The 24726-nt window shown below is 43.3% G+C and overlaps 1 protein-coding gene across 50 annotated transcripts in view; it reads left to right on the top strand.

Moving 5' to 3' along the window:
* The window catches only part of LOC138513982 (mucin-19), a 1848798-nt gene that overhangs the window by 155996 nt on the left and 1668076 nt on the right, over positions 1-24726 (top strand). For all 50 annotated transcript variants that reach the window (XM_069629210.1, XM_069629207.1, XM_069629194.1 and 47 more), the window contains exons 12-13: positions 10324-10350; positions 21811-21828. In XM_069629210.1, the coding sequence (XP_069485311.1) occupies positions 10324-10350; positions 21811-21828 (45 nt within the window). The remainder of the gene's footprint in view (positions 1-10323; positions 10351-21810; positions 21829-24726) is intronic.

Genomic DNA, 24726 nt, shown 5'->3' with positions numbered 1-24726 from the left:
AAGGACTCTGAGTTCTCTGTCGTCCTTCTTTGATTTCCTCCTAACTGCTTGAAAGGGCTTACATTCGCAGGCAGTGCTGGGAAACTGGCTTTCAAAGAAACGCTGCCACTTCACTTCCCAAAAGTTAATTATATAAGTCTGTGCACATGTTTTTCTGCGCCCAAGCCCTGCTCACTCTAGCAACACGTCACAAACTGCCATAACAAAGTTCCTGTTTTTCGCCAATGCAGGTCGGTCAGAATTTTGCTACTGCTGTACAACAACCTCCTTTCTTGCCATTTTATCAGTTTTGGCTATTAGGTGGCACTTTAGCGCCACCTATAAGCCGAAACGATTGTATCATAGTACTGATGGGGAGAAATGGCATATGAGGAGAGATACAAAGCTTGTAAGTGTTGTTTGGGTATTTGCCCACCCATTTACTGCCAATAGTTATACTAATCCCCATGGCCATTGCCACCCAGTTCCTGCCCCTGCAGATCCAAAACACCTCCTCGTGGGAAATCTTTGAGCTCGCTTTAATCAAGCCTTACTGTCAAACTCTGTACTCAAAGTACCTGCCAGTGTTTTTTCAAAGCAGACTTCTGAAAGTCAATGACTTGACTGGAGCAGTAAAACCACTACTGGTATAATAAAAATGCCTTAACCAGGTCTGCCTTCAGCCACTTTATTTATAAACATTATGCATGCGTGTTCTTCACTGAAGTACTGTTAAAAACACGCATTGGCAAAACGAACAGTTTTGGCTTGTATATAAGTATCGGGCATTTTTCCAGGCACTGCTATTAGATGCCCAAGTACTTGCACCACTGTGTATCTGCTACCATCAATGGGCAGTTAATACCACTAGGGCAGTGCCTGGAAAGTGTGTTTCCCATGCCTACATAAAAGCCCAAACTGTGGGCATTGCCAATGCCTGTTTTTTCTTGCCCTCACGTTGACTAGGTTTTTTGATCAATATTTAAATGTCCTTCCATAACGGTTTGCTGTACACAGGGTCTTAGATCATCTCACAATACAGCGCCACAATTCGGAATATGAAACTGTGGTTTAAAAGAAAACGGCAAGATTGTATATTTGGCAAAGTACATTTATTGGACATCAAAGGTTTAGAGAATATTCAGCGATTTGCATTTTTATTTTCTCTCGATCCAAAATAGTTCGTCTTGAGGCAAGCGATGTTCGTGTGCAGTACACAGGGTGTTGGTTTACGATAAAATAAGCTCTTCGGTCGTACTGATAATCGCATGGCTGTTTCAACAACGAGGCACTAGGCCACCACAACGGTCTGTATGTTGCATCTAGCCGTTAGTACCGCATAAGGGCATACTTGTACTTGGCGATCGTCCCATAAAATGGTCAGGGTGGTAACGTTGTTCATGCGGAGAACCAGCTGGCGGTTAAAAAAGCCATCCGCCGGTGTCTGGTACTCGTGACACAGACAATAATGGATGATGTACCTGTTTGAAAAACATAAAAAATGAAATTAGTCTCACCATCAGATCTTTATTAAAATTATTCATTTTATATATTAGGTCGGGAAATTATTTCATAGCTAGGACAGTGCAACTGGGTATTATACGTCAAGGGGGGGCTGTAGGATACTGAGACAGTCCCCCAGTGCAGGGGTTGACAGGGAGGCAGTGCAGGTGGAGAGTGGAAGGGCCCAGGACCGAGGTCGCAGACAGTGGACCAGTTGTAGCAGGGGAGAGGGAGAGAGAAAGCAGAAGCAAAGAGGAAGGTTTTGAGGTGCTTCCGTAAAAGGAGATGGTTCTCCCCAAGATAGTGCGCGGTACAAAACAATATGCCACATAGAACGAACAAGTACAACTTAACCAGTCTTTAAAGCTACTGTATAGTAATTAAATTGCGGTATAAACTCATCTAAAGAGTTACTTACATTATATTTGCATTTTCCATTGTGTCTGTGCGTAGGGCAGCCCCGAAATACCACTCCTTCTATGCCGACGTTATTTCTTCTAATGAACGAACATGAAATGGCTTTCGTTTCTGAAATTATATTCATTATCGTTTCTTACGTTATTGCCCCACACCCCCAAAAAGAAGTCTTTCGGGATGGTCCCGGCCTGTCAAGGTCAAATAACAATAGAACCTTATACTGAGTCGTGGGCCATTCCGGCCCCCGAGCAAAAAATCAAAGCAGCTGACCTTCACTTTGAACGAGCACACATTCCTAGTTAGCTACATTCAGTGTAAGGCCATCTCACAGGACTTGAAATTTACACTCCATCTTTGCATTTTGTCTGCGTGCTTTGCAGCCCCAGAGAACCATAAATACGGAGACATTCTATATTTTTTGAAAAATTATTTATAATACTGTTTGGTTTAATTTAATGCGCAAATGAACAAGGTTGGATAGACACATTGCATGTACACTGAGCAATCACTTTTATTTACACATTACATAGATACACATATTCAATGGGCCTGCGACATGAGGAGACTCGAGAGAACAGACAATCAAATTACAATCATTTAAACCGTGATGTGTATTTCTCAATGAGCTCTTCTTTAGGTGGACATGGAACAGAGGCAATGTTGGGTGGCAATGCAGTTGTCCCCTGCACAGGTTCGTTCACAACTCCATTTATGTGCCTATCTAGGACGTCAACAATAAGTCTCTCAATAAACTCATATTGCATATCCTCAAACACTGGTTTGATCACCATTGTTTACTTCTTTTAGTGAAGGCCTTATTGTAGCGAAGCGTCCCTAAAGTTCCGGTCGTCCTACTTTGTTGACGGCCAACATTATGGTTATGTGCCAAGACCGCTAGAAGAGTCCGATTTATCATGCCCTCCATGCCAAAATGCAATCGTTTTGGCCTGTACTTTAGGCACATATTGTGGAACACCTCCAAATCTCCTGTGTGGCAGAATTCCATGAGTCCTCTCAAATCTCTTGTTATAGTTTTATCAAATACAATCTTTTCAATGGCTTTGTGAGTGGGTGATGAAGGAATCAACCACTTCTTCTTCCGTGCCTCCTCTGTGGACAAATGGCCATGTTCACAATTGTGGAAATGTTGGTTTGTGTTCCAACGGTGAACGTTGGTACAGTGTAGCATTACTGACCGCCATTTTTCCAGTAGAATTTCCAACGACCCTCCACATGTTCTTGAGCTCCACCAAAGATGGTTGCTGATTGACTTGGACCACTGTGAAATACCTTGCATTTCTTTTTTTTTACCTGCAGCCGACATTTTTTTATTGATTGTTTTTGCAAGATGCCAAACGTCAAATTGGTGATTTATATTTTTGTACTCCTCTCTCATTGTCTTGGCAATTGAAACGTGTCTGTCCGTGGCTATCAGGTCGATCACCATTCCCCGCGATTGTAGTTCTTGCAATGATGCTACAAAGCCAACTTTCTCCATGGCCACTGAGGATGTACTTTGTGACACCTGCACGACCACCAAACTCACAATTTTCTTACTTTCCATGTCCTGAAAGTGGTAGGTGCAGTACTTGGCTGAAAATCCTGGGCTGCCGCACTGTCCATCACCGGCTAGCCTGAACCGTTTGCCCGCGAATGTACTATCAATAGACATTTTTTCCATTCTCCAAGCTTCGCTAATGGCTGGAAATAGATAATCGGTTTGGTATTTGTAGAACTGAGTTTTCGCAATGAAATGGATTCCCACAAACTGAAAGAAAGACTCTAACTTTTTAAAACTTGAACCACTAAAAAGTGCAGCCGCTGCACAAAGTAGATTGCCTGCTGGCAGTTGCCCCAGCATGGGTTGTGCAGACCATGAGAAAGGATGATATTTTGTACAGGTGGCATGTATTTTAAGGTTAGTGCCTCGAATTGCACGAGTCACATTAATCAATGGCTCCCCACATACTTCCCCACCTACCGAATGCCCACATTTCAACCGAATAATAATATCAATCAAACAACTATCGAATACAATGAATTTGGCCTCTTTCCTTATACTGTCACTCTGCATCCCAGCTGGTTCAGCCTGTAACGTTGAGGACATGTCACTTACATGAAAGGTAGAATCTCTGATATCGTCTTCCGCTATGTTCAGTGATATTGATGGTGTTTCATTGTAATCCACTTCATTCTCTTCCATTGCAACATCTGTTCCTTCTCCGGCGATGGGTGAATAAGACAATTTATTCAACTTTCTCGCAGTCTTAGCTTTTGCGGGTGTGGATTCTGTGAATTGATCTCCAACTGCATCCGAACTACCAGGAGGACATTCACTATCAATGGCTGGTGGTGGTATAGCTCCGTTGTCAATCACTTCATATTCTTCCCATTGGCACGATGCATCTCCAGTCTCAAGTCCCTGCCAAAAGGTTTGACAAGCAACATCTCTCGTTCGCTTCACTGTCTGTGTAGATCTAGTTTGTACACCCACTCGCAACTAGAGGACAGATTGGAAAAGGGATGTTCAGTTTAAACACAACTTACAGTATTGAACTATTAACAGTGAAAAACAACATAATATAGTGACCAGGACACTAACCTTCTTTTGCTTTCTTTTCTTTGAAACTTTCTTGCCTCGAACTTCAACATCAGGACGCTGTTGCTCCGACTCGTGTGTGCATGTCTCCACTTCCTCTTGCGCTGCAACGACTATATTTTCATGATAAGCACATCCGTCACGCACTGACGCTCCATCGACTCCCTGAAACATAGAACTTTCATTAGTATGTATAATAATATCGAAAACACAAAATGTACTTGGGGACCAATACCCACGTACATCTCAATAGCAAAACACAAATGAACGCTTTGTGTAGAACATTCAAACGACAATTATTCACGCATTGTTGATCTAGTTAGATGGAACTGTCAAGATCCATACCTCGGGCTCCTCATAGACTTCCATTGATGATATTATTGAAGATGATGCTTCAGTGACTCCCTGAAACACAGTAATTGCATTAGTATGGTTTTCTATTTTGATAAAAAGAACAGAAACTTTGTGCAGGTGTCAACGGCTCATCTAAATAGACCTGCACAAATGATCAGTTGTCTAAAATAAATAATGGATATGTAAATATGATTCGATTTGCTCGATCGTTGGAAGTGTCACCACCCAGAGATCTGCATCAACTACTAGGGGTGATGTTCTTGTAGAAGAAGCTCCGTCATCTCCCTGAAACATAGTACTTGCGTTAATAAAGAAGGAAGTATAGCGGATGTAATCACGTCATATTATTTCGCTTGATCGAACTGTCAGTATCCATACCTCGAAATGCATAAGAACATCAAGGGACGATGTAACTGCGGTGCACATTTCTGCAAGCTGTTGCGCCGACCCGTAACTGCATGCTCCCCCTTCTTCTTGGACTAATGCTCCATCGACTCCCTGAAACATAGGACTTTCATTAGTAATGAACACAATATTGAAAAAAGAAGACACATAGGAGGGCGACGACAGACGGACATATCAATGGCTAAAAACGAAAGAAACATTGTGTGTAACAATCACGCTACAAGAATGCAAGATCTGGTGATCGCCATCGATGGAAATGTCCGGAAACGTACATCGAGCATCTGAGTGACATCAATGGTAGTCGTCAATACGTTGGACTCCTCAGCATCTCCCTGAAAGACAATACTTGCATTATTTTGGATAACAATAATTATAACTGAAAACAAAGACTAGAGGACGAGTACAAGGGTGTACCATTAGGTAAAATAATTACACGATAAATTAAAACTATTGATTTACATGCCTAAAACAAGTCAGTGGCAGAATAGCCAAGTAAGATTACCCGATAGGCGCTTGAAGTGGCTGATGACTGCAATAACGACACGGATGGAGAATCTTCCGCCTTCATATTGAGTGGATACATAAATGGGGAAATTATTGTTAGCTAATGCTACACACTACCGCAAGGCCGAGAGATAAATACGTAAACTTGACTCACCAGTTAAGGGGTGTGTACGAATAGAGTGGGAATAGCGGTTGAGAGCAATTTTCGCCTCGCTCGCAGTGTGTTCTTCTTCTTTATTAGCAATGATGTGGAGTACATGTCAGAGGTAAAGTGCCTTCTGCAGATGCGGTATCGATCACCCCTCTTGTCCGCAAAGACTTCTAGGACTCTACTTTCAAGCTCAGACGGTGGATAACCGCAATATCGGACCCATTCTCTTATCTGATCTATTGTCTTAGGGAAAACATGCATTATAGTACCTTCAGATTTATTATGGGTCTTCGAAGGGCAACCGCCAATGGAACAGGCAGGCATTGTGGAAAGTTCTGAAAAGTAAAGATCAACAATTCTCTATGAATACCAATGTAAACTCAGAACATGTGACTAGTTCCTTGCATGTACTGTCTTGAACGAAAAGAAATTGGACGCAAAATGATTATGGTACATGGCCTTACCTTGACGAACAAACAGTTAAACTCAGGGATCAGAGTAGTTTCTTGTCGTAGAACAGGGAGCAGTTCACAGGTTACAAACTGAGGAGTTTCCTCGAAGTGGTCACGGAAGTTCACAGAGACGAAGAGCAGATAACCAGCACCTTCACGGGTTGACTAGCAAAGCGCAAAGAAGTGCTCATTAGAAATATGAAGTGGGTTATAAAGGATTCGAAACTGGGGTGTGTTTGTGAATGAATGACGTGTATATGTCGTGGCATTATGCGGTTTGCAGGGGGGCGTCCAGCGTGAGGGGGGGTGCTTGGCAGGAGACACGGGGTCTGGAGGTAGACATGGGAACAACAACCCATGCTCTATAGACCACTTTGAAGTGTACATGGTCTTTGGCACCTCTTGGCCTTTATCGCTCCCTGACAGCTCCACTTGCCAGCGCAAGTACCCCGGTGCGAACTGCCTTTGATAGGGCGGGGGGTGGATTGGGGCGGTGGTCGTGCAGACAAGACACAGGAAGACTCGTGAATGGAGACACACTTATGTGGATTGCAGGGGGGCGTCCAGCGTGAGGGGGGGTGCTTGGCAGGAGACACGGGGTCTGGAGGTAGACATGGGAACAACAACCCATGCTCTATAGACCACTTTGAAGTGTACATGGTCTTTGGCACCTCTTGGCCTTTATCGCTCCCTGACAGCTCCACTTGCCAGCGCAAGTACCCCGGTGCGAACTGCCTTTGATAGGGCGGGGGGTGGATTGGGGCGGTGGTCGTGCAGACAAGACACAGGAAGACTCGTGAATGGAGACACACTTATGTGGATTGCAGGGGGGCGTCCAGCGTGAGGGGGGATGCTTGGCAGGAGACACGGGGTCTGGAGGTAGACATGGGAACAACAACCCATGCTCTATAGACCACTTTGAAGTGTACATGGTCTTTGGCACCTCTTGGCCTTTATCGCTCCCTGACAGCTCCACTTGCCAGCGCAAGTACCCCGGTGCGAACTGCCTTTGATAGGGCGGGGGTGGATTGGGGCGGTGGTCGTGCAGACAAGACACAGGAAGACTCGTGAATGGAGACACACTTATGTGGATTGCAGGGGGGCGTCCAGCGTGAGGGGGGATGCTTGGCAGGAGACACGGGGTCTGGAGGTAGACATGGGAATAACAACCCATGCTCTATAGACCACTTTGAAGTGTACATGGTCTTTGGCACCTCTTGGCCTTTATCGCTCCCTGACAGCTCCACTTGCCAGCGCAAGTACCCCGGTGCGAACTGACTCGTTTGCCGCAGGGCCTCACCAAGGAGAGGCCATCTAACTGCATGTAAGAGGCAGGCTGCAGGATCTAGTACATGGAAGGCAGGGGGTGAGTTTATAAATACCTCACCCTCCCAGGAGAATATATGGGTGCAGTTCACCCTGGAGACCCTGGATGCCTAGGCAGTTAGTCAGCAGCAGGCTGGCCTGTGGTGGCAAGGCGGCACGGGCCAGAGGGGGTCATCTCTGTACCCGGTGCCAAAAGGATGATTTATTGGGCGGCCTGCGTGAGGGAGGATGCTGGCCGGAGACATGTGGTGTGACAAGACAAGGCACAGGAAGACTATTCAATGGAGACACACTAGATTCATTTAAAAAATCAAAACAACCATTGTTAAAATATATGTTGGGTTTTATTTTAGATCTTAATTTCAATTGAACATAAATAATAAACATTACACATTGTAAAGTTCCGGTTGCAGCACATCCAGGGAAAATCCGCGGTATTGTCCACTGTCGCTGGGGAAATGTTGTCTAATGGCAAGTACCGCACAGGCAGGTATTACTCTCCGAACGCGGTGTCCGAGCCTCCCGTGAAGCCACCAAGTGAAGCAACGATAGGCCACCAGCCTGTACCACCTGTGAAAATGAAAGATGCAAACTGTATTAAAATGACAAAACTTTCTTATCACTGTCGATTCAGGTAAAAAATGTCATTCTGCTTTGTAAAAAATTCTATCTAGAAAATGCACAATATGGAACCAATTTACATGCATTCGAATGATATGTAGATGTAATTTTATATGTGGGAGACGACCATGACATAGTAGTGGCATCACTGACATCACAACCAGAGTATACTTACTCGTTACTCGGATTACGCGGACGAACAGTGCCGCGAAGTTCGTGCATAAGCACCATCATCATCCTCAACACGGTCCGTGAGAGGCAGGCTTCCCCGAACTCTGGCAGCTCGGTGATGCATTGCGGACTTGGCTCGCCTTCCGAAATGTAGGAATTTTCACGGCAGCAGCAGTTCTCCTCCTCAGTTGGCATTAGCTTGCACCGATTGCACGTGCACCAGGTGGAGACGCCGTCCATGCGACATGGTCCAGGCTCTTCATCCGTTGACTGGTCCTCCCAACTGCCGTCCGAATCCCCATCGTTTTCGCGTGCTTGCCTTTCCAGTAGTTCTTCCTCAGTGTACTCGGGCTCGTACATATACGGCATTATTGTAGCCATTGTGTGGTAAAGAAAGTAAAATAATTTACAGAGATGGTACAGGTGTTCACAAGGCCTAGAAGCGGCGAAGGTAGCTGACCAGAGCACAGAAACGAGTCACAGAATACTCAAAGTAACACAGAGAGAGGAATGGAATCGAAAATCTGCTGCTGTGTGTTGTGAAACTGTGTGTTTATACTTATAGAGGAAAGAGGCGTCCTGCCATTTCCATGGCGACACTTCATTAGCTGAGGCGCAGCGATTGTTGACACGAAACGTGCTTTGGCGTTGGGAAATGGGTGGTACGCGTCTGCTGATGTCAGGCTCAGGGGCGGGGGATTTGATTTAGTGCCGCAAAAGCAGGTGAGCCAGGGCGATGGGGCGAAATGATAGGATTATCATAAAATGGCGGCTGTTTTCGAGTGCGTTAATGGACGAAAAGTCGGGCAAGGTCCATAGGAAAGTTTTCTACGATCTACCGATTTATGCTTAAAAACACATGGCCGAACCATAGGAACAATAAAAAAAAAGTCCCGGAACTATCCTTTAAGTTTGTTTTGCTGATACTCTCATGGTCACACTCAGAGAAGAAACACATGTTTGGGTTAATGTGGAAATGGTTGCAGTGGCCTAGACAAGCTGTAACCTGAGCAGCAAGCCTTTCACGATTTCTTGGTTTCACAAATGTGCCACTGCCTAATATGGCATTGCTCTGCCGAGAGACAGGTGACGTTATGATGCTGTGTTATAAATCTGTCCCCCTTGCATTCCCCTTTGAATGCGCTCAACCAATAGAAAAGCAAAGAATGATCAGTAAATATTGAATTACAATCTCTGTATTATTTTCCTTGTAGGCAAACATAGCAAATCTGGTAGGTTGATTTTATTTGTTTTCGTTTCTGTTCTTTTCCCCCCTCTCACTCCCTACAAGAGGGCCTCGTTTCTCTGATCATTCTTAATTCAAAAGGTGGATTGTAACTTGACCTGCTGAAAGTTGCAATTTTAGTTAGCAGGAAGCATGATTACTTGCTCCAGAAGCCAAACTTAAACAATGCATTCATAGCGTACACTCTCACTGAAGGGTCTTTGGCTAGATTCAAATTTGCTCCAAGGTAGGACAGCATTTTCACAAGACACAGCAAGACCATGAAGCAATCTATCGCTCCCAAGATCTCATTATTCTGATCTCTGTAAAGATCTGTGGCAGTGATCATTTCCTAAAAGCCAGGAGCATTGTCTGTTGAAAGGGAGCCACAGAGACATCCACCACGCTTTTGTTGCTGGAGCTTTTTTGTACCTGTATGTCGCAGGCCTGACAGTGTAGAGATTGTGGGGCGCCTTGCCTTGGAATGATGTATATAGATTTCAGTTTGGTCTATCCAGTTCACTTCAGAAACCGCAAACCTTTAGAAATATATACACTGGAGAATTCTTGTAAGAATATTTGGCCCTGAATGTTTTCTTTTTCTTTCTCCCTTTAGGTGAACACGGTGGAATTGGCGAACCTGGTAAGTCTATTTTAGTGCTTTTCCTTTGTTTGCTGTACTCCCATTGACGTTTGTGCTTATTTATGGTATGTGTGCCCGCTAGTGACGGAGATACTTGTCAACTGCTTATGTTGAACCCAGAGACCTTATCATTAGCAAATAGAAATGATAGATGTATGCTTCAGAAAACCTTGAGGAACATGCATATCACTATTCTCATTTTCTAGAATGTTCTCATAAAGGTAATTGGTCTGCTTTAGAACACATCCACGGTTATCCACAACGTACACTATTATTGTTAAGCTTTCCTTGTCACCCAAAAAAGCCCATATTGCTACTGTTCAGAATTGTTGCATGCATGCGGACACCCCTGGAAAAGTTGAGAACATAGAGTAGAGCGACCATGGGGCTCTAAAATATATACTTGTGTTATCCCCTTAATTGATTTGTTAGTCCCTCTTTTGTATTGTTTGCACCCATCAATTTACAAGGGAGCCACAGAGGTAATGGCATCCAGTTAAGGGTTTGGCCACGCCCATTTGTTGTTTTGTCATTAGATCTATAAAAGCATATAAAAGCATATCGTGCTTTCAAAATATTCCTCACAAACCACCGCTTACAAAGCAAGCAAAATCGATATTTGCACTGAGAAATAAGTGTCAAGAATAACATTAAGAATTGGGAAATCATTACATTTGACCATAAAACAGTTCAAAGACAGTCTGCATTTTGTAACATAATCAATGTAAAACTGGTGCCAAAGGGTGCTGAGAGCCCGGTATTCCCTCCAAAACCCAAAGTTCACCTCATCAATCTTCTTAGCATAGGCTCTTGCTGCCTTTCATGCTCAGTCTCCCAGATTCCTTATTCTCACATGCATGTAAACACACGTCTAATCATACAATCCCTGAACAAAATGACTGAAACATGGGCCTCATCACGAGTATGGCGGTAACCCTTAAATGCGGCGGTAGCGCTATTACTGCCGCATTTTAGGGTCCGCCAGATCATGGCTTTGGCGGATTTCCCCCCAGTTCTGAGCGATTACCGCTGGCGGGAAATCCACCGGCGGTAATAGCACTAATTTTCCCCATTGGGCCCAATGGGGAATGAGGAATTCCCAAATGGGCCCAATGGGGAATGGGCAATAACCCTTCCGCCAAACCCGTGATCCGGCGTTAATAGCGCCGGTGGTTTGGTGGTAGGGCTATTAGTGCCAGCGCTAATAGCGCCGGCGCTACCGCCCAACTCGTGATGAGGCCCTATCTAGATTTTCTTTGGTTCGACCTGATTTAACATTCTGGTATGTATTGTATCACAGTAAACAGAATTGTTAATCTTTTAATTTTATCAAGGTGATTTTTACCAATCATGGTGCTTAACTACAGTAATTTATTTTAGTCTTTCTATCGCATATTCCAAAAGTATAATGGCAGACTCAAACGCACTCATCTCTTGTTCAATAAGTTTTATCTGAAAACATGCATACTCCAGCAAAAGAATACGAAACGTGTTTTTGCAAATATAGTTGTGTGTAATCCTCGAGAGGATACTGCACCCATCTCTTATAAACTCGAGGCGAGTAAAGAAACACTTAAGGGTCGTGTATGCACACTTTTGGGGCTGATTTACAAAAGGCTTTTTCAAAAGCCTAACCCCATGAAAAACGTGTTGTAAATCAGGCCCACAAACATTCCCATCTGTATGATTGCCACAGAGCTGAGAAAGGATTATCCCAGAGCACAACATGTTAGATTGTTTAATGCTTTATTAAGGGCATTTTAGGCTTGCGAAACCTGGACAAGAGAAATAATACCCCAAGAGAATGGCTCCTCCTCAAGGTGACAATAAACAAAAGAGGTTTATCGAGAGAGAGAGACTCAGATTTGCAATACACCCCAACTTAACGCCTCTCGATTAACAAGGCTCAAGGACTCCGAGTTCTCTGTCGTCCTTCTTTGATTTCCTCCTAACTGCTTGAAAGGGCTTACATTCGCAGGCAGTGCTGGGAAACTGGCTTTCAAAGAAAGGCTGCCACTTCACTTCCCAAAAGTTAATTATATAAGTCTGTGCACATGTTTTTCTGCGCCCAAGCCCTGCTCACTCTAGCAACACGTCACAAACTGCCATAACAAAGTTCCTGTTTTTCGCCAATGCAGGTCGGTCAGAATTTTGCTACTGCTGTACAACAACCTCCTTTCTTGCCATTTTATCAGTTTTGGCTATTAGGTGGCACTTTAGCGCCACCTATAAGCCGAAACGATTGTATCATAGTACTGATGGGGAGAAATGGCATATGAGGAGAGATACAAAGCTTGTAAGTGTTGTTTGGGTATTTGCCCACCCATTTACTGCCAATAGTTATACTAATCCCCATGGCCATTGCCACCCAGTTCCTGCCCCTGCAGATCCAAAACACCTCCTCGTGGGAAATCTTTGAGCTCGCTTTAATCAAGCCTTACTGTCAAACTCTGTACTCAAAGTACCTGCCAGTGTTTTTTCAAAGCAGACTTCTGAAAGTCAATGACTTGACTGGAGCAGTAAAACCACTACTGGTATAATAAAAATGCCTTAACCAGGTCTGCCTTCAGCCACTTTATTTATAAACATTATGCATGCGTGTTCTTCACTGAAGTACTGTTAAAACACGCATTGGCAAAACGAACAGTTTTGGCTTGTATATAAGTATCGGGCATTTTTCCAGGCACTGCTATTAGATGCCCAAGTACTTGCACCACTGTGTATCTGCTACCATCAATGGGCAGTTAATACCACTAGGGCAGTGCCTGGAAAGTGTGTTTCCCATGCCTACATAAAAGCCCAAACTGTGGGCATTGCCAATGCCTGTTTTTTCTTGCCCTCACGTTGACTAGGTTTTTTGATCAATATTTAAATGTCCTTCCATAACGGTGGCTCCCTCTCCGACATGCCTTTCAAGACTGGCTTCCAAAGGTGCATTAGTTATGGGGGACATTTCTCAGCGACCATTCCTCACCATCTATGCATCTAATATCTGGGCATTTTTATCCAATGAGTACTTTGTGCCTTGGTATTTGTCCCAGTTCCTTGCAGATAGACGACTCTCGATGCCCCTGATTACACCGATAAAGAAGGTGATAGAAGAGTTTGTCAAGCATTAGAAGGCCCCACAATATGGAAAGAGGATAAGTCTCTCCAAGCTATGCGCACACATGGGTCATCCATTGGTACTGGGTGCATTTGGGGCCTTCATGCTACATCTGACAGGTAGCTCCCTCATGATGGCTCCATTGTGAGCATGTATCAGCAGGAAGACAAAATTTACCTCATGGTAGGGAAATGTTACTCAATGGAGGGAAAGTACTGGTTAAGTTTGTCCTTGGAGATTTGTTCAATCCATGCACCGTGACCTCATTATCAAAGTGCAGTTTTGAAGCCTTGTTACCAATCCAAGCGGACATGCTAGACACAAGGGTAAAAAATGTGGCTGCCAAATCCCCTGACAATGCACATTCAGTACCATCTAGCGAGAAATTGTGTTCTGATCCCTCATCATCGGTACCACCGAATAGCAATGAGGGGAGTAAGAAATGAAAGTAATTACACAGTAAGACTCCAGTGCTGGGCTTTTGTAGTATCAGGAATGGTAAGAAGACATCTGTATTCAGGTACGGCACAGGAGAATTGTATATATAAAATGAGTACGTATATTTCATAGTTACAGGGCTAGTTGGTTGAAAAGGCAGGGAGATGAATATATGACATCCTTTCAGTAAGGTACTCCCATCCTTTGTTCCCAACTGTAGCTCTTGGAACTCCCAGGTCCCATAACATTCTATGTGACAGAGCCGTATTCTACTAGAAGCACTGTGTGCACACAGTGCAGATAGATAACTACAATACTACACATCAGTACTTCTCGTGTTCAAATGATTTATCAATATGACTGCAATTGAGTTAGATAAATGCCTCTAGAGTTTTAGCTGGATTTAAACTTCTAAAATGGGGAGATTTAGAGTGCTTTACTAATGTCTTCCTACTAAAGTTATTGATGAGTTTACCTTCTGGATTTCATAAGGCAGGGAAGCAGCACAGCAACAAGTGGAGATTTACAAAGATATGAAGCACACTGCATGCAGGGCTCTAAATAACACTCTTTGTATCCATAGAAAGTCTTATCTTTCTGCTGCGTTTTCACACCTTGACATTCGGGAGCAAAGTCCTCCATTTGATAGCACAACTCTTTCCATCACTCCAATGATGACGCTTTAGAAAAGTGTAAATCCAATGTTACAGCTGTGAAATCAGTAAACTCCAAATATGTTCAACCGCCTAGAGCAGGTTTTTTGACATCGTTTGTACATGGTTTCATCATCCATATTTCGAAAGGCAACACTTTCATCCTCAGAAATTCGTTCCTGTATCTTTCGCTGTTGCTCCTCTTTTTAGTAGGCCTGCCTCCCAGTTATCGGGGTGGGTCCCGTACCAAACTCTCACCCCTCCTTCCAGCCCCTCTTGTCAGGCCCATAAAATTCCCATTCCCACCTCCCATAATGAATTAATGGGGATGAAAAAGTTGGCTGTCAAATGTTTAAGTAACACACAAGTTCTTGTTGGACTATGATTAAACATGAATTGGTTAAATATGAAAGTATCACAAACAAATCACATTGATTCTGATAACTTGAATATTTAACCAATTCCTGTTTAATCGTAATCTAATGGGAACAACCCTATTTCTGTATTACCTGGGATCTCCAGAGTTCCGAGTTCCGGGTTGTTTAGGGGTATCCAGCCATCATGTAAGAACTGCCAAATTAATGGCAATGCAATTAACCTAGAAATCAAACACAGGCAGCCTTCAAGTGCCAGTGCAAATGCTTACATTTCTAACATCAAAAGGGGCAGAGGACAAATCTGTACCAACATCTACAGTGACATCTTCCTCACAGGATACCAAAAAATATATTTGACTTTCCCAAGGGGTTGTATTTGCCACACACCATCACTAGCAAAGATCCTGCATCCCCAGTTTCAAGAAGGCTTGAGGTTTGCTTAAACCAATGAAAATTAGACCCTGCAGATCCTTGGGTCCTTTCCTTTCTATTCCGGAGAATGGTTATTCTCTCTCCCTTCCTGAAACCCCTCCTGTTTCACCACAAACGATCCAGAAAACATCCCTGGACATTTTGCGAGAGGGTCAACATTTTTTAAAAATATGGTGGCAATAGCATTGTTATCTATAAAAGAGCAAGTTCTAAAGTTTTACTCCCGATATTGTATCATTCCAAGTTACTCATTGTGGAATCTTTCCACATGTTGGCCTTGCTCAAAATTCTTGTGTCCCTTCAAACAGGGGATTCGATGGATTTGTAATATTTGCAGGACACCTACTTTCACATTCTGATTCAGAGGGAACATTGCCTGTACCTGAGGCTTGCCACATACATGTGCCTCCCATTTGACAATAATGTAGCCACAAGCCTTCCTAGCAATAGCCTTGTGGTGAGCAAAGCCAACCACTGACAAATTGTAGTGAGACAGTTTTTCATCCCTTTGAAGAAGGTTGGGGTGAGGGAGAGAAAGGAGAACATAGATTTGCATGTTGTCATCAAAGAGGTGATAAAAGACAAAGGACAAGAGGAGCCTTCTGAGGGAAGCAGTATAGAAGATGAAGAGCAGATGTCCGAAGACTGATTGTTGGGGGTCACGGACAGTGAATGGGTGGAGGTGCTTCCAAGTTTCAGAAGATTTTAAAGAAGTGATGGTCCAGGTATGAGGCAATCTAAGTGAGAGAAGATTTGTGAAACCCAAGGTCATGGAGCGTGAGGTCTATAGTGTTGAGGTTGGCATAAAGGACCAAAAGGATTAGTAGAGAGTTTGGATTAGTGTGCAATCAGAGAGAAAGTTGGAAACCTGCATGAGTGTAGTCTCAGCTGAGTGGTTACTACAGAAGCCAGATTCAAGTGCATTTCTATTCTCCTCAAGGTACATAGTGATCTGATTGAAGAAAACCAGCTCAAGGACCCTTCAATAATTGGGAAGATGGGAAACTGCACATTAGTTTGCCAGGACATTTGGGTCAGCAGAGGATTTCTACAAATGGGGTAGGACAGTTGCAGACTTAAAGGAGGTAGTGAAGAGTTCAGCACAGAGAGATGTTAATAAGCTCAGAGACATAAGGGCAGGTGATGGAGACAAAGCCATTGACACTTTGAGGAACAAACTAAAGGAAGGTAAACAGTAAAGACACACGTGCCACTCAATTACCCAGAATGAACATGACATCTGACCACCTCTCCCATGTAGGCAATCTTAAACCAACACCATATCTGTTACAGTATTTTGCATTCTGGCTCATATTTATAATTGGATTATAACTTAATACAGGTCCCTGTACCCCAGTTTGTTTGGCTAAATAAGTAGGGCTTGGGTAACATTGTTACTCATGGTAAGGGGGTTCTTGGTTGCTATGAGATTCAAAATGTCTATTCGAGTTGGTCCAATAACTAATGGTTTCTGATTTTGGATAATGGATCACATACAACCAAAGGAGGAACAAGAAGGATTTTACTGGTATAATAAAACTACCTTTTTATATTATAGAAGAAGAAAGCGGATTAGCTCTTTATCAGTAATGTCAACTTAATTTCTGTCCAAATGATTTTACCCATAGACACAGTTAAAGCCTATTCTTTCGTTTATGCACAGATACACTGGTTGATATGTGGTGATCTCCTCTCATATGCCATACTTAGTTTATTCTTCCCTCCAGTGGGGTTGGGTAAGCGTGGGCTTTAGCTAGTGGTGACAGAGTCATAGTATTACCCTTCAAGAGAGGGTTTAGGACCCCTCTCAATTTAGGAAGGAGGCCTATCAAGGTACAGCTAGAGCCATTCCTACTCCAAAGGTGGTGTAGGAATTGGAGGAACCCCTCGACCCTTGTCTCCTCAGAGTGCTTAAAGATGTACAGGGATATTGGTACCACTTTCCCTGACACAAAACCTATCAGCCTCTTTCCTGGCCAGGTCCCTTTTTCCCTCGTTTTCAGTACACCCCAAGACCTTTGAACACCCAACCTTCGCGAAACCTGACGGAAATCCTGTAGCTACAGAACCCAGAGCTAGTAGTTGGAGACAAGAACCACAACCCCCAGAATGTACCTAGGTACAACCTGGGAATTTCTGTCCCAGAGAAAGAGGAACTGAGTCATAACCAACATTGGAATGGACTTATGATATGATATATGATAGGATATTTTATTTGTATCGCGCTCATACACAAGTGTTTCAAAGCGCAACTTGAATTGTCCCTTCCCAAATGGAATGAGACACCAAAAACCCAATCCAACAACTAACTTAGAATGACCCTAGGAGGATGGGGGTTAACAGCCAATGGACTGAGAGTGGAAAAAAAACTGGAGAGGAACCAGGCACGTGGAGAGAATTGCAGGAATAATTAGCAGCCTCGGCACAGGGCTACCTGCACAAGAAGGGAGACTGAAAAGGGGTGGGCCAGAAACCTTCTTAAACACTTGCAGTCAAATTATTTGCTCTTAGGGGAATCACTCAGCTAGCAATTGGCCAAGGGTTAAAGCTGAAGTAAATGTTCAGTGGGAAACCAAGGTTTTTGTTTAGACGGGCGGAACAGGTCTCTAGAAAGCCAGGAGGTCCAGAAAGGGATGCAACGTGTTTGGTTGAGGTCAGGAGCAGAGATGGTGGTCCAAGAGACTTTTGAGGAGGTTGTACCAGGTGGAGAAGGAGGAGGCAGAGACTGTTGCAGAATAGAGAGTCAAGGTATTGAGTCTAAGAAGGTGGTAGCATTTAAGTTGTTTGGGAGTAAGTACAGAGAATGGGAAGTTAAAAGTAGAAGTGAGACAGACTGTGTGCGTGTGGAAGAGTGGGAAGTTAGAGTCAGGGGGTGAGTATCAAGGGGAGTAGAGGCAGGTATAGTGGTGGGAGTGAGGATTGTTGGGAAGACCAGGACAGAGTTGACGGGTGTAGACAGTAAAAAGGATATATATAGAGCGAAAGAGCGTGGCAAGAACAGGGCACACAGTGTGGTGAAAGTGTGGGATAGAACTAAGAGCAGGAAGTGGAGCATAAGTACAGAGGAGTTACCAGTTAGAGGGTAGCGATAGAAGAATTGGGAAAGACCAGTAAGATCAGTGGAAGGATACTGTGGCAATAGAGACACAGAGAAATGGACACAGTGGTGAGGATGGGTGTGAGATAAGAGGAGAATGGAGTGTGAGAAGAATCTTTGGAGTCAACAGACTGAAAGAGAAACCAGATCAACAAGTTAGGTACCTTAGAAAGTTCCTGACGGAGAGAGTTTGATAAGGACACACCTTTAGCCCCCGGAACCCCTTTGGGTAAGGGATAGACACAGGCAGTGGGGGCCAGTATTTTGAGAATCCTTATGGAGAAAAGGGGAAGCCTGGGTTGAGGTTGTGGGAGCCGACGTAGATGCCCAGTTAAGCCAGAGGGACCACTTCTAACTTGAGAACCCCAAGTGATGCACATATACCTATTTCTTTCTAATAAAATGTAAACCTTCTTCATTGTCCTGACGTTCTTTAACCAAAGTGCAAAGTCTCTACTATACGGTGCAAATCCTCCACTTTATAAAATCCGGAGTCCTTCACACATGTATAAGTGGGCTACTGACCAACCCAAGGTGCTGCAGAGAATGTTCCCCTCATTCTGGAGATCCTGTGAATTATGGACTGCCTGCATCCTAGTGCTATTAGATATGTGGTACTTCTCACACTTGCCTTGAAGAATCTGTCTCCAGTGAGATTACTTTAGGGCATACATTTGAGATTTCCTGTTGAGAACTTTCCTGTTGAGTCTGATGCAAACCACTTTGCTTCCCCTTCTCTTATCACTCCAGACCTCATATCACCATTGGAGCTCTTCCTTCTCAAACTGTCTACTCCAGCCATGACCGCCATCATCTGAGTTTGATGTTGAGTGTCGAGTAGCCAGGGGTAATGTCCTGTTTAAAGGAGGGGCAATTAGTGAACAAAGGGAAGCTAAGATTCTTTAGGGCCTCCTATGAGACATTACTTAAAACTGAAAATGTCGCTTTTAACAAGGATAGGTGGGACATACTAACAGCTACATGTAAAACAGTGATCCTTGACTGTTTTGGTGAATGGTTGCTGGAAAAGATCTCAACACACCTAATGAGCTACATTGTAGTATACCCCATTCCTCCTGGCAGAAACACTTTCGGGACCTGTACATAGATAATGGGGTTTTGCAGTCGGAGTATATCTCTGATGGAGTCACACCACAGGTTCAAAGCATAGAAATAGTTACTGTGAAGGCGGTTGAAAGGGCAATCACTACCTCGGTGGGTGGGAAAGCACCTGGCCTCGACATGATCCCCGTTGATCTTTTTAAGGATGAACCGTTGAACTGGGCCCCGGTTCTTTGCCAAATTTACAATGCTGTGATTAATTCAAGAGAGGTTCCCCAATTGTGGTGTCAAGCGCAAATCGTCCAATTTTTAAGAACAGTGATAGAGGGACGCCTGGGAACTATTGCCCAATTTCAGAAAATGTATTGCTAATCTACTTTGGGGATGCTTGCAAAACTGGGCAGAGAGTTTTGGCTTGGGCTGATTCTGGAAAAGTACACACGGCTAGATAGGTCTAGGATGTATTCTGTATTTGTAGAGCTGAAGACCACATTTGACTGTGTTCCAAGGAACCAACTCTGGCAGGTGTTGATTAAAAGGAAAATCCCCACTAATTTGTTAACTTTATTCCAGTTACTGTATACCAAAATCAAAGCATCAGTACGTTGGGACCTAGGTGGAGAGCTCACTGAGTTGCTTGATGTCGAGAAAGGTGTTAGTCAGGGGTGTGTGCTGGCTTTGCTCCTCTTTTGCTTATATATTCGCGCCTTGAGACACTTGTGTATAGGTGCGTTACAAATGCCATATCATATATTAATGAAGTAATCGAGGAGCTGGAGGCACGCAGCCTGGACTCACCTAGGTTGGCAAGATGAAATTCCCTGTGCTTTTCTTTGCCGACAATGCACTGCTGCTGGCCACAACCTTCGATTGGTCTCAAAAACACATTGGCGATCTTTAACAAAAAGTGCAGGGAATTGCATTTAGATTTGAATAAGAGGAAATCTAAAATGATAGCATTTAAGCCCAGGTCACCCAAATCAGTAAGGCTCAATATTGAAGCATTGGCCCTCAAGCAAGTTGCAACCTATGACTATCGAGGCATAAAGTTCTGTAAAAATGGGCTGTGGTAAAATCAAGTTGTTAAAGCTACAGCCACCCTGGAAAAATACAGTGGAGGCATCAGGCACTTGGAATGTGACCTACAACTAGTGGGAGATTTTATTAAGTTGAAACCTATTTTATATTGGGTGAGGTTATGGACCTCCACAGGTTTAGCTCATTCTAGAAAATCTCTTATGTATGTTATGACTCTTGAAGGATTGTGTTCTCTTCATTGGTTTAACATGTGAAATCCTGGCTCCTAGTCTTGCATCTTGGTCATTTATGGAGGGCACCGGAAACCATGACCAGTGAAACCAAGGGCTTGATCAAGCGAGTGAGTTTTGAATCATCTTGATGGTCTATGGAGGAGCCATATGCTAATCTTAGCATTGGTCACCTCTATCTGATGATCAAGCCTGACTCTGGTTATGAAGCCTACCTGGATGTGATAAGGCATGCTCTTTATACCTAGAATTTGTCTTAGTACTTTGGTACTCGCAACATTCACTCACACCTAGGCTGGGCATAATAATACAGTTTGGTACAAAGATTTACAAGGAAAATGTATAGCCCCAATCATTAGGCTTGCTGGCATTTGTCAAGGTGAAGTGGCAACAGTATACTGTAGGAGAATGTGTGACTTTACATTAGTTCATATTGTCACCAAGTATTTACATAGATCATGGCTCGGGAGGTCTAAAGTGAGCAATGTTAGTCTTACAACAGTTGTAATGACGTCCAGTCAATAATCCTGGCTAACCTATGTGCTGTTTATTAAGCTAACTGGAGTCTAATTGTATGTAATAATTTGTATCTTTATATTCATATTTATTGATGTTTTATTGATGGTTTAATTGCTTGTTTTTTAATACATTTTAAGGATGAGAATGTGGTGGGACTCTTTTAGTATGGTTTATTTAATTATTTTATTGTTAACTGTACTTGTTGGTAACTTTTATGGCTCACGCCGCAATAAAGTTTGAAAATGAAATGATTTCAAAGTAGCGAGTGTACTTTTATGAGCTACTCGTCACACATTCATCTGCTTCGAGAGTGTTTAGTACATTGGTTTAAAGTGCATAATCAGTGCCGGAGTACCAGTCTAGCTAAAAAATACGTTTGTCCTAAGCCTACAAATCAGGGTTTCTTTGAATGTGTTGATTTATCTACAATGTGTCAAAATGGTGACTAAATACTCAAAACATCACCCTTTATTAATCTATGTTTTTCTTTTTTTATGTTCCTTTGAAGGCGAACACAGCAAACGAGGTACAGTGATGTTACAAATCCTATTTTGTTTATACATATGCACACACACACATGTCTAGACTGTACTGTAAGTATGCGCTTGCCCTTATCTTTTCATCATTATTTAATGCTAAAAAAGCTAAATCTAAAAGTGTTTTTTTAACATCTTATCACAGAAGACAATAACATTCGATAAGCGTGACACATGTTTGCAGTAAATGAAATCAAGCAGTTTTAAAGAAGAAAATAGGTCCCTTAAAACATAACCATACATTTGTCTTGACAAAAAAAAAATATTTTGCGAAAATGAAAGATGAGGGAGGATTACTGATGTTGGTCCCCCGAATGTATTACTTTTCCCATTCTTTGGACTATTTGGTTGATCAATTTAGCACCTTACTTAGAAGGCATGGATATCCAACTTAAATGAACCCTTGGAAACCGAATGGCATTGCATCCGGTTTCATGGAACAGAGCACTCACAAAAGCAAATTTGTTCCCATTTTCTCCTCCACATACAAAGGTAGGAGATATAACTCCTTCTGGATACCCATACATCAGAGGCATTATTGTGAGCATTTGGACAAGATGAGGCAGGGTCTACTTTTGGCATACTCATTCAGAGACAATGTAAGTAAACCCCTCATTTTCAGTGAAATCACTCCATGAACCAGCCTTACATTACTTGATCATCCCTGTAGAAAAAGCTGGCCCAGTGGCTAAACCATGTGTAACAGGGTGCTGACAATTACTGTCACTGTGCTACATACCTGAGACCCAGACACAATAAGTAAAATAAGCATTTTTATTATAAAGGTCTTTTCAAGTTTAACAAAAGTTGCTAGCTTTCAGATAAAACTCAGTAAGCTAAATTGTCAGCATGATTTCTCCAAGTGTTAAGGTGTAATGTGAGTAGGGCCAGTGGGGATTCTCAAACAAGTGTTGAAAGGAATAGGCACTCCTGCTCCAAAGGGGATGTTTGAAAAAGTAGCCAAAGGTTCACAAAGTTCAACACAATTTAACTCGGGTATCTGATGGTAACACATATTTCCAAAATCTTCCGGTGTCCCAGGTTAAAACAATTTTCCATCAAGTCTGTACCCTCTTGGTGCTTCCAGGAAAGTGTTCCTCTCCTCTGACCCTTTCCTCGGGCTACATGGTTGCCCGGCTGTGGATCCATTCCTCCTGGGCAGATAGGTGTTTGCAAGGTCCCTCAAGTGCTGTCTTCAAGGCCCTTTCCACAATGTTCTCGATGAATCTTTCTGCCAGGCTGAGTGCAATATTGGTGTTGATGGTCTGATGTAGGGATTGATGTAGAAGTTTCACCGTACTCCCACCTTCTGCCCACTTCCCATCACAATGATCTTTCACTGGCCCTTCTCTCTTCTGTCTCACTCTAGGTTGTTCTCCCTGGTGTGTTGCTGTCATCACATTCCTCCACCCATCTGCACATTTTCCACTGGAACAATATGGTCCTCTGAAACCTCACTTTTGAATGGATTTTGTCCTCCCACGTATTACTCAACTTTTTATATATATCGCCATATCCAGCTTAAGCTGCTTAGGAAACTTTTCAGCAGGGGGCGCTGTGTGTCGATGCCAGTCGACTTGATGTCTCTCGAGGGCATCCGTTCTCATGGGGACATCACCACTGGTACATATAGTGTGCCCAGCGACTGTTAGCTTCAGTTATTTTGTTCTGTGAGAGCTATCGCTTCAGAAGATCAGCGCGCTTCGGTTCCTTCCAAAAACCTATTGAGTAAACGATGGCATCTTCATTGGCATTGTCGATTCCAAGATCGAGGTTTAAAAAATGCCAAGACTGTGGGGCAAATATGTACGTCACGGACCCCCATCAAGTCTGTCTGTGGTGTTTGCGATACGATCATAAGACATCAGAGTGTAGATACTGCCTTTCGATGACAGTGAAAGCACTGAAAGAACTTAAAGGGATGTTAGCTACAGGTAGGATACATACATCCCCTTCAATGACTGTCGAAAAAGAGATCCACTGACGAGTCAAGGGGTGACACTGCTCATCTAAAGAAAGCTAAAAGATCTCGATCTAAGAGTGGATCTCACCACTCATCTTCGTCTTCACGAGAAATGAAGAAAAGGCATCACATGTCGCCGTCCTCTTCAATGAGGTCCTCCCCGGAACGGGTAACTTGCCTGACAAAATCAGCTTCACCGACTGAATGGGAGAGATTCAGACAAAAAATACTCCAGGTTTTCCAGATTGCGGCCTCCACCCCCTCGAAACACAAGAGAAGGAGCAATGCTGCTGTTGAGGAAAAACCTGACCAGGAAAAGGCAAAGGCCAAGCCCCATGCGCCCTTGAGCCCAGGTGTCTGTGATATAACTCCTAGAAAACATTTGAAGGTCCTTTCGAGTTGAGAACCTGCCCTGTCAAAGCCAAAACCTTTGACACCTTCGACAACAAAGAGTTCGATGTACTTATCGGGTAAATCTTAGACACCATTGTCGTCGAATCCCAAAATTGTTTTTGAATGCCAAAATTGTCAAAGGAGGTCAAGAAAAATAAACCATCCTTCACTCCACTTCCAAGACAGGACTTTTTCAAGTCACATCCGTCAATATGTAAGGAGTTTGAGCCATCATATGATGAAGATCGACCTTTTGGCTTGAAGTATGGAACTCAAGGCATTCCAGAGGTTCTAATAACAGAAGATTCATGGATGATGGATCTGTATGAGACATTACAGATGGCAAGTGGAATAGACAATTCCCCAGTGATTGAATATGGCAGACCAGATCCCTCCGATCACACAGAGGGGTCATATAGACAATTAATGGCAAAAGCCATTGAATTCCTGGGGTAGGTCAGCCATGCACCACCTTATGAGCAGGATGACCTGACAGACATTTTGGGCAAGGCACCCCAAGAGGATCGTTTTC

The sequence above is a fragment of the Ambystoma mexicanum genome, chromosome 12 (assembly GCF_040938575.1).
Source record: "Ambystoma mexicanum isolate Mex_15411 chromosome 12, UKY_AmexF1_1, whole genome shotgun sequence".
Taxonomy (NCBI): Eukaryota; Metazoa; Chordata; class Amphibia; order Caudata; family Ambystomatidae; genus Ambystoma; species Ambystoma mexicanum.
This window is presented reverse-complemented; position numbering and strand designations above follow the sequence as displayed.